General features: G+C 40.0%; 1 protein-coding gene across 4 annotated transcripts; it reads right to left on the minus strand.

The window, feature by feature from the left end:
* Positions 1-1,049: 1,049 nt before the first annotated feature.
* LOC110827534 (uncharacterized) lies at positions 1,050-8,435 on the minus strand. Of its 4 annotated transcripts, XR_002542384.2 has the most exons (4): positions 7,878-8,435; positions 5,717-6,318; positions 3,068-3,201; positions 1,050-1,232 (listed from the first exon to the last, which is right to left on the minus strand). XR_002542384.2 is itself a non-coding variant. In XM_022059258.2 (2 exons), exons 1-2 carry the CDS (start codon positions 8,327-8,329, stop codon positions 5,790-5,792), a joined length of 981 nt encoding a protein of 326 aa, XP_021914950.2. In that variant the 5' UTR covers positions 8,330-8,435; the 3' UTR covers positions 5,592-5,789. The 4 variants fall into 4 exon arrangements, 1 of the variants encoding a protein (XP_021914950.2); XR_002542385.2 differs by lacking the exon at positions 3,068-3,201 and having other exon boundaries at positions 1,053-1,232; XR_002542383.2 differs by lacking the exon at positions 1,050-1,232 and having other exon boundaries at positions 1,366-3,201.
* Between the last annotated feature and the right edge of the window lie 2,597 nt (positions 8,436-11,032).

An 11,032-nucleotide genomic window follows, 5' to 3' on the forward strand; every position in this document is an offset into this window, starting at 1 on the left:
TAGTTACTTAGACTTTACTTTAAACACCAGCTAAACTAAATACCTAATTCTCTTCTTCAGTAGCGTAACCATATTCTTGGGATAAGAGCTCAGAAAACAAAAATACATACATTTTTAGTTATGAATGATATTTTAGTAAGCCTGTAAGGCATAGTGAACAGGTGCCTACATGCCTACCAATTGCATGGCATAGAATCGTATTAACCCATAAATCTGCCGCCTCTTATGGAACACTAAGATTCATTACCGCATCCACAATGATCCGCCATTGGACCTATACAGAGACATTTATGACTTTTATCCGCATTTTCACAGTCTGTTTTTCTAATATCCATTAGAATATTATCTTCTATGACTCCTAAATGACCTCTTTGTAATCTTTCTTAACACTTATTTTTCTCCATACGGTAAAACGTTGTTAGTCTCACGCTCAACCAAAAACTGGGTAACAGCCCCTTTCCGACCGTTAGTAATTACTTATTCAACATATTCGCAGCTTCCAACAATGTTTGGATACCGACTTCTGCATCTGAAACCTGAGGACTCGCCTTGCCGTAAAGTAAGAGGATCCACTTGGGCTATCTAAATTCCTATAGCCATTTTAAGTCTAGATTCTGCCACGTTTATCTCCGTCCCTGCATTTGGCTTGCCTCGGAGTGAGGATGGTTTAACTTATTTAAATAAGAAGAAGGCCTGTTTATTTCTGAATGACATGTTACAAATATTATAAAGTAATTTATAGAGTTTTTTACTAAGTGGTACAAATTATATGCAGTATTCGAAACGTTATATTTTTTTTCTACATAGATGAGACGCAGGGACCAGAATGGTTCAAAAAAGTCCACTGAAAGATTCAAATTAAATGAAATCAGGATTCACTGAAAAGAACAGAGGATCGTTGTATGATTCTGAAAAAGAAACCTAACATACAAAAAGTTCTATTTTTTCATGAAAATATATCCTATACATGGGAATCTTATTTCACAAAAATAGCGAAAATATAAAAGAAAATGAAAACAAAATTTATTGAAATTTACTTTTACAATATCAAGCAGAATGGATTTATCAAATGTGTCTTTACATGGGATGTAGGTCCCGGACAAAATTAGAGTTTATACAGATGGCTTCTGAATTGGAATTCTTCGAATTATTCTAGCTGTATACTGAAGTTACGGAGAAACATGCTGCTTCCATCAACATTGAAGACGGAGGCAATATCTTCCTCTGAAACACTGTTGTACAACCAAAAGATTACAACGCACAACAACTCTGAAGTTTACAATTTAAAATTGGAATATTTTGTGTCAAAACACAGTCTCACGTTTTAATTTCTTCTCGCATTACTATATTTTGCATCCCGCTATATTACAAATGTGTATATATATATATATATATACATATTATTTTTTAAGCTTGAGTACCAACACCTTTAGATTAATAATTGTACCGAATTTGTGCGCAGGATTGCGAGAATTTATTCCAGTTTCTCATTTTGCCAACATCTGAATCAGCTGACCGAACTATAGCAGGTATCTATGGTCTGTGGGTATTAAATTACCACTTTAGCCACGTGTTCGTTTTGGTTTCGAAATCTTTGGACACCCCTACAGCATACTGTAATGTGCATTACGGAATGTCTGCGCTGCAGGGGCCATTGTATAATATGACTGAACTCTGAATGCCACAAAGCAATTACACGCTCACATACAGCGGAAAAAAATCCCTTCATTGTTACAACGGCTATATTAGACTCGGAAAGTGCGGCATGTTGGGCAGGATGGGTTAACAGCTGGGTCAGGATGGCGAGAGAGTGCGGGAGAGCAGTTCTAATTCTCTGGACAACGTCCATAACACTGACTGCACCCATGGGAATCCCCGGTTCCCAGAGAAGCTCCCAATGTTGGTACAGCAATCAACATAACCTAAAAACGTCTTGGTAAAAAATCTGATTATGAGAGTCTGGGCCCTTAACATTCAAAGTGGATTCTTTGTCACCACGACAAGCGCCACCCATCCCCAGATAATGGATGAGTGTATTAAGAAGCCGCAGAGAGTCAACATGGGTGGTTCTCAAGACTGAGGACTCGGTGTTGGACTAACAATCTCTCATACATATGAAGAAATCCACGAACACCAAGAATATCAAATACTTTAGTGTATTAAAAGCAATGCAAAAGGAAAATTGGTCGACATGACGAAAAACTAGGTAGGCTTACTTATAAATTAATAAGCAAGATCACCTTGGTGAAGTCTGTACAGTTCAGAAAGGCAATATATTTTAGAAGAAATGTGTGTATCGGGATCTCAAAGAGATAGACCTATCTTACATTAGATGATTTGACTGTTTCGGCTGTCATGAAATTAACAGTGTTTTTCTTTCGTGGAAGATTTTATATTGGTATGATTATGATATGTTTCAGCGGCTTATGATATAACACTCCAAGGAAGAGAGTCATTCTTGACAAGCTTATAGTAGGGTAGATAGTAAAAAAATTCTCTACATCTTACGGTATCTTAAGATTTATCAACCCAGAAGTAACTTGATAAAAGATAATGGTGATATGCTTGCAGATTTACACGGCATTTTGAACGGGTTGAAGAATTATCTTGTATATAACGTTGTTAGGTAGTTTAAAATACATACAGCTGAGCCATTACTACCTGAGCCTACGTCTTTGAGGTTCACATTATCATTGAGCAATTGAAGTGTATAAGTCAACAGTTATTAGTCACATTTCGACAGAATTGATCCAAGCAGCGGATAATACATTGCGTTCTGAGATTTACTTTATTTGAAATAAGAAAACAGTTACTTGGCCTGTTTGTAAGAAGCGTGATGAATCTGTAGTAATTATCGAGAAATTATTGGGAACCATAGTGTGGATTTCGACAATGGTGGCCTACTATGTATTAGATATTTACATACTTGAAGAAAGCCTGTATAAAAATTAAAGAAGGTGGAATAATTAAATGTGTTTAAATCAGACCTATGGTAAATTAAATATAGGAAAATGTTTTTATAACAAATTTCATATTGAGAATGGTCTGAAGCAAGGAGATAGTTTACCACTTGATGTCAGCATCTTCTTCCCCTAATAATATGTCATCAGGAAGGTCCACGAAAACAAAGAGGGGGTGGAATTGAATGGGTCGCATCATCTTCTGGGCTGTGCTGATTATATTAATCTATTACTTGAAAACCTAAATATCACAAAGAAAATCATAGACGATGTAGTAGATGCTAGTAAGTTGGTCTAGAAGGAAACGAGGATAAAATCATGTTCATGTCTCGTCATTTGACTGCAGGACAAATTCATCAAATATACACGTGGCTAATAAATCCTTTCAAAATGTGACAAAGTTCAGATAATTAGAACCGTTGGTAAAAAAAGTAAAGTTGCCCCACTCTATGCCATGTAGGTGCTTGGGGGGGAGATAGCAGTAAAAGCTCCTACTCATTCTTAACCTCGACACTAGATCGGGGTGAGTGGTCAGCGTCACGCCTGGGTCGCGCTTTACCCCCGGGAAAGGACCCCGGTACCCATTGGATAGGAGGCTGGGTGGACCCCAGAGCTGGTCTGGACCCAGAGGTTAGAGAAAAAATCCTCTTCCCCATAGAAGAATCGAATCTCGGTCGTCTAGCCCGTAGCCAGTCACTATACTGACTGCGCTACCCCGGCTCATTCGAACCGTTGGTAAGAAATACAATTTTATTCAAATTAATAAGGAACTTAATTCTGGGGATGCTTGCTACAATACATTTAATAAAAGTATTTTCTACATCTGTGATATCCAAAAAACAAAAATTCAGGCGTAAAAGCTATAATTTTAATTGTTTTTATCTCAAGACGTTATAATTTGTATCCTCACAGAGGTGAGTACGAAGATGGCTGCCTTCTGGATTCTAGATGCTTGTGGTCTGGTAAAAGTTTACAAAAGTTTCAGAAATACTTGCTGCCTCCATGTGTAAGCCGTGCGCGTCTTCGTTTTCCAGATGGAGGAAACAGTCAGTCAAGGGAAAGACCTTAAACGACAAAAGTGATAGTGGAACCACGGTTCCGGAGAATTTGACGTAAATGTGTCTATAAGGAAAGGAAGTTTATATAATGGCATTAATCAAAATATTTCCTTTATTCATGCTTTACAATTGAGATACGTTTAATTAAAACATTGCTTATTCAACTTGAATTAGTTACGTTTTTAAGATGGGTCTGGGGTAGCTGAATGTAATGTAAAGTAATGCAATGTAATGATATGTAAGGTAGGGTAAGGTAAGGTAATGTAAGGTAAGGTAATGTAAGGTAATGTATTGTAAGGTAAGGTAAGGTAATGTAAGGTAAGGTAATGTAATGTAAGGTAAGGTAAGGTAAGGTAAGGTAAGGTAAGGTAATGTAATGTAAGGTAAGGTAAGGTGAGGTAAGGTAAGGTAAGGTAAGGTAAAGTGAGGTAAAGTAAGGTAATGTAATGTAAGGTGAGGTTAGGTAAGGTAAGGTAAGGTAATGTAAGGTAAGGTGAGGTGAGGTAAGGTAAGGTAAGGTAAGATAATGTAAGGTGAGGTTAGGTAAGGTAAGGTAAGGTAAGGTAAGGTAAGGTAATGTAAGGTAATGTAAGGTAACGTAATGTAAGGTATGGTAAGGTAAGGTAATGTAAGGTAAGTTAAGGTAAGGTAATGGAAGATAAGGTAAGGTAAAGTAAGATAAGGTAAGGTTAGGTAATGTAAGGTAAGGTAATGTAATATAAGGTAAGGTGAGGTAAGGTAAGGTAAGGTGAGGTAAGGTAAGGTAAGGTAATGTAAGGTGAGGTTAGGTAAGGTAAGGTAAGGTAAGATAATGTACCTTACCTTACCTTACATTACATTGCCTTACATTACATTACCTTACATTACCGTACATTACTTTATCCTACATTACCTTACCTTACGTTATCTCACTTTACCTTACCTTACCTCACCTTACCTTACCTTACATTACATTACCTTACCTTACCTTACCTTACCTTACCTTACCTTACCTTACCTTACCTCACCTTACCTTACCTTACATTACATTACCTTACCTCACCTTACCTTACCTTACATTACATTACCTTACCTTACATTACCTTACCTTACCTTACCTTACCTTACCTAACCTTACCTCACAATGCATTACCTTACATTACCTTACCTTACATTACCTTACCTTACCCTACCTTACATATCATTACATTGCATTACTTTACATTACATTCAGCTACCCCAGACCCATCTTAAAAACGTAACTAATTCAAGTTGAATAAGCAATGTTTTAATCAAACTTATCTCAATTGTAAAGCATGAATAAAGGAAATATTTTGATTAATGCCATTATATAAACTTCCTTTCCTTATAGACACATTTACGTCAAATTCTCCGGAACCGTGGTTCCACTATCACTTTTGTCGTTTAAGGTCTTTCCCTTGACTGACTGTTTCCTCCATCTGGAAAACGAAGACGCGCACGGCTTACACATGGAGGCAGCAAGTATTTCTGAAACTTTTGTAAACTTTTACCAGACCACAAGCATCTAGAATCCAGAAGGCAGCCATCTTCGTACTCACCTCTATGAGGATACAAATTATAACATCTTGAGAATTTTCCACAACCGAGTACTCAGGTTTCATCGTCGACCTGTCACAAGAACACCTTTATATTTTCTGCACGTTCCGCACGACTTCAGCAGCGGCTATTAATTCTTACCCTCTACATACAAAACCCACGGCGTTGTCCAGACCCAGACGTTTATTTTCGTTTTTTTACCGTCATCTTCTCGTTATATTAAGGCGGGCCAATCGCGGTCCTGAGAACTCTGTCCTATATCAATCATATTACTGATCGCATTTTCCATCAAGTCCTTGTCATACGTATCTCCAAACAGAGATGAAACGCATTCAAGTAGTTTTTGTCGCATAACTTCTGAATTTCTTCTGCTTAAATTAAGAGGGCCGTCTGTGTTCCCACTGTCATTAATTTCGTTTGTTTGTTGTCTGTCTTCATCAATTTCCAACGTGGTGGGCGTCCTGGTGATGGGTTGAAAATATTCGTCCACTCGCCTTACGTCAGATGCGGAAGCAACTTCATTCTGTGGGATTACTAGGTTAGGACGCTCTTGAGGTCTCGTGTCTGGTATATCAGCCGCAGGGTTTTCAACCCGCTGAGCTGCACTTATAGACGCTTCATCAACGATGTCCTCGCGAGCGCTGTTGGAAATAAGGCTGCTAATAGTTGATCTCGGCTGCCATTCCGAATGGTCTTGGACTGCAGTTGTGTAGGACTTTCGGTATTCTCCCAGCGTCTGGCCACTGTCAGAAAGAATAAATGCCCGAGTATTTTTTTAAATCGCATCTAACACGGGTTACAGATACATATATTGACAAATTTACAGAAGAATTCCGATCATCGGAAAGCAGATGTACCGGGTTGAGGATAGCTTTAAACGAATATTAAAAGTCAATTTAGAAACTTCGTTGTAAAATTTATATCGTTTAACAATGTAAGTAAATAAATGCAAGAAGCTCGGAAATAACACCCTCACGCGTTCTTTGCAGCGTGCATTTAGAGGTATTACATTAGCCTTGTCCTATGAAATAAACTTAAAATTAATTTAGAGTTTCTAAATTTTTAAATGTTGTAAGCCCCATAAATTTAGAATGTTAAAAAATAATTTTGAAATTTCTAACTCCAGAATTTAATATTTTATAATTTTCACATTCGACTTTCAAACATTTAAAATTCGTATTTAAACATCTATCCTAACTTAAAATTCCCTAACCGAATCTAAAGAAACCTAACCTAACACGTGTTAACTCAGCTAACCTCACTTAACATAACACAGCCAAACTAACGTGTCCTGACCTGTTCTAACCTAAGCAGTTCCAAATAAAATGCAGTATTAACAAACACGAACATCTTGGACGATCGTCGCTTACGTCTTTATTTACCACTGTTTCCGTAGTAACCACCATAAACAGTAAACAGTGGTCGCCATTGCAACAAACAAATTCCCACTGCAGCCGCTCCTGAGCCCACCAAACGAATTTCTCATCCGCCATTTTATCACCGCTCGTAAGAAATTTAAACGTATAATTGTGAGTTTCCGTATATAGCGCAAACGAACTCCAAACTCCACATCAAGTGTAGTTCAAATTCCTCAAGTTGTTCCTGCACAGACATGGCCAGCCCATAATACGGTCTCCCTATGGGCTTTGCCCAAAGAAAGCTTAACACTGACATTATTTGAGGTATAATTCAGTTGTAGCCAAAACGTTTAGTTTACGACAAAAGAAAGTTATTGCTATCCATTGGGATCCTTTAAAAAATTTTGGTATACACAGCATTAAATTTTAAAGTTTTGCTAGTAAATCTTTAACTATATAGTAGACATTTCATGTCTGTAAATAAACTTAAATATTTGTTAGATTTTAGTGTTTCTATTTAATTTTGGAGATTATCCAGGATTTCGGTTATCTGGGTACATATATTCACCAACCAACATGGATAATCGGGAGTCTATTTTCATTTAACTTTATCGGGTGCTATGATTTGAGATCTCAGCCCTATGTTCCCAAAAGGAATAAAAGGAATTAACTATGATTTAAGATCAGCCTCAAATCCGGGTTTATAGGAGTGTTGATTGACATTCTGTTGCGTCATATATTAGTTTTTGAACCATTTCAGTAACCTAAGTCCGTCTGTTAGTCTGTAAAAGTTTAGATTATGCTGGCCCGGTCTTACGTTGCCTAATCAGAGACTGAATCCCTCAAAAAAGTTAATCAGTTTATCGGGAGGCCAGTTGACCACATCAGCTGATCAGTTAATTTGTCAGTGATGTGCCTTGAACTCGATCGCAAAACGAACTTACATCGGTGTGACGTCATCTCCACCCTCAACCATGACATCTCCTGACTCATGGTGTCGCTGAGGAAAAGAATTTTTCCTGACAAGCAGAGGCATGTCCTCGGACCCGTGTGTCGAATCTTTAGAACCTTTCCGATTTGGTGTGCTGATGTCAAGAGGCACAAATTGGCAGTAACTGCTAGGTTCATCCACAACACTACTTCCTGTCCGCGGCAAGTACTCACATTTTCCCAGCCCAGTAATCGGCTTGTGATCACAAGTATCTTTCAAACGTTTAGCCGTCTGTTCTTGAGAAGCTACCTTCATTCGAATGTCAACTGTTCCAGTTTTATGATCATAATATACAGAAAAGGTCGCAGGAGCGCCACCAGTGTTGGCGTGTACATTTGTTATGTCGTTAGCCTGAAGCACCTCAGAGAATGTGTGGTTTCCCGACACGTCGATTTTTCTGTTCATCCTGATCTCTTGCTGTTTTTCTGCTCTCACTGATCACTACACACGCGAAACGTTCACTCGCCAAGGTTTGTTACACTCTGAAGTAACAATGTCGCTAGTCTGCAACTTCTATATGCATATAAACAGACTTCCAGTTGACAGTTACCATGGTTTCAAACAATACTGTTGTTTACTTCTGTGATGATATCTGTTTGGACGGTTTTTATATTGTTGATATGATATTCATTGTTACTGGCGCAACACATAACTGCGTAAGAAATTTAGTTGAATGTTGTCAGTTTAAAATTGTCACAGCTGTACTTCTTATTGTATGAACTAAATTTTAAATTAACCTCAAAACGTGATAGTGGAACCATGGTTCAGGAGAATTTGACGTAAATACGTCTATACGGAGAGGAAGTTTATATATTGGCATTATTCTAAATATTTCCTTCATACGTACTTTACAATTCAGATAAGTTTGATTAAGACATTCCTTATTTAATTTCAATTATTTACGCTTAAAATGGGTCTGTGTTAGCTGAATGTAATGTAAAGTAATGTAATGTAAGGTAAGGTAATGTAATGTAATGTAATGTAAGGTAAGGTAAGGTAAGGTAAGGTAATGTAATGTAAGGTAAGATAATGTAATGTTTTATAGGTAATAATGCTAAGTAAACAAATGACGTTTCCTAGGTAACAATGATGCCGAGTAAACAGATTAAGTTTCCACGGTACCAATAATGCCGAGTAAACAGATAAAGTTTCCTAGGTAACAACAATGCTGAGTAAACAGATGAGGTTTCCTAAGTAACATAACAATGAAGTTACACTTTTTCGTTTCCCTTTTTCGTAACACTATTTCCTAACACTTTTTTGTAACACATTTTTGCCGAATGACACTGACCCTAAAATATAGCCGTATTTACGTCAAAAAAGTAATGTAAAGTACTCTATGCCATGTAGGTGCTTGGGGGGGAGATAGCAGTAAAAGCTCCTACTCATTCTGAACCTCGACACTAGATCGGGGTGAGTGGTCAGCGTCACGCCTGGGCCGCGCTTTACCCCCGGGAAAAGACCCCGGTACCCATTGGATAGGAGGCTGGGTGGACCCCAGAGCTGGTCTGGACCCAGAGGTTAGAGAAAAAATCCTCTTCCCCATAGAAGAATCGAATCTCGGTCGTCTAGCCCGTAGCCAGTCACTATACTGACTGCGCTACCCCGGCTCATTCGAACCGTTGGTAAGAAATACAATTTTATTCAAATTAATAAGGAACTTAATTCTGGGGATGCTTGCTACCATACATTTAATAAAAGTATTTTCTACATCTGTGATATCCAAAAAACAAAAATTCAGGCGTAAAAGCTATAATTTTAATTGTTTTTATCAGTTTTAGTTGATTAAATTTATTATTGTTGGAAGACTTTGTGGTCTCTTACAATCCCCGCAAGAAATCAAGGGTTGACAATCAAGGTTGTATACCGACCCACGCTACATTGGTGTCAGAAGTGGGATTGTCAACCATGGATTGTGTACTGCAAGAAATACTGGAAAGATTGCAGAGTCTGAGCAACGACCAGCAACATCTGCAGGACAATCTTGAAGACAAGATGGATGCCAGCCAGCAACAGCTACAAGAAAATCTAGGCGCACAGTTTTCGAAAGAAATAAGCGCCCTGAGGTGCAGTCAGGTGGAATTAGAGGAAAGGATCACCGACGATCTCGGACAAAAGTTAGAGGCCACGCGGCGCGAGTTCGAGACACGGCTGCAGGCGGTGGAAGCCCGAACAAGGCACGGAGGGGCCGGAACGTTCGTGGGTGGCACGGACCGTGTGAAACCGCCTAAGTTCGACGGATCCACGTCTTGGACAGTATTTCATCGGCAGTTTGAGGCTGTGGCCAACCACAATGGCTGGACGTCTGGGGAGAAGGTAACGCATCTCCTTGCCGTACTTCAGGGGCAGGCTGCTGACATCCTGCATGGCCTTCCTGTTGGGGCGGCCTACGACGACATCCTCAACGCATTAGAGGGCCGTTACGGGGACCATCAGCTGGCGGCGGTCTACCGATCTCAGTTGAAATCAAGGACGCAGGGGAGGGGCGAAACTCTGCAGGAATTCGCAGCGGCAATAGAGAAGCTGGCCCATCGAGCGTTCGTAGGGCTTCCCGCAGATTTCTTGCAGAGGGAGGCCGCTCACGCTTTCATCGACGGCCTGGGAGACCGAGAGATTAAGCAACACCTACTAATGGGCGGGGACCGATCCCTCAATGAAGCACTCGGACAGGCCCTGAAGCTACAGGCAGCAAAGGCAGCCGCAGGATCAACACTAACGGTGCGTCAAATACAGTCAAAGGACCCGACGGAGGAGCGATCGCCCCAGGATAGACGTTCTGGATGGGGGCGACCGGTGTGCTGGCAGTGCGGCGCCCCCGGCCACCTGATGAGATGGTGTCCGCAGGTCTCCGCAAGGACCAACCAGGTCTCGGGAAACGAGTAATGGCCGGCGTATGGAGGGGACCGTCGGCCCCACCACCCCCTTCCCCTCGCTTTACACTGAGCGTGGTCACCAAGAGGAGTGACGACGGTCTGATCACCGAAGGCTGGATTCGGGGAAGACGCTGTAATGTGACCATCGACACCGGAGCTGCAGTGACCATCGCCAGGCCCGACGTCGTAGCGGGAGAATCAGAGAGGGAGCCGAGCAGACCGTACGTGCTGCAGA

This window comes from Zootermopsis nevadensis, unplaced genomic scaffold (genome assembly GCF_977971745.1).
Source record: "Zootermopsis nevadensis isolate Lab colony 2312 unplaced genomic scaffold, Znev_1.0 Znev_ptg000006l, whole genome shotgun sequence".
In the NCBI taxonomy this organism is placed as follows: Eukaryota; Metazoa; Arthropoda; class Insecta; order Blattodea; family Termopsidae; genus Zootermopsis; species Zootermopsis nevadensis.

Bases quoted from the DNA above. Each gene is read 5' to 3' on its own strand.
- LOC110827534 (XM_022059258.2), bottom strand. From the start codon at position 8,329: ATGAACAGAAAAATCGACGTGTCGGGAAACCACACATTCTCTGAGGTG. The intron at 6,319-7,877 runs GTAAGTTCGTTT...TCTTTCTGACAG, and splicing joins GGAGATGACGTCACACCGAT to TGGCCAGACGCTGGGAGAAT.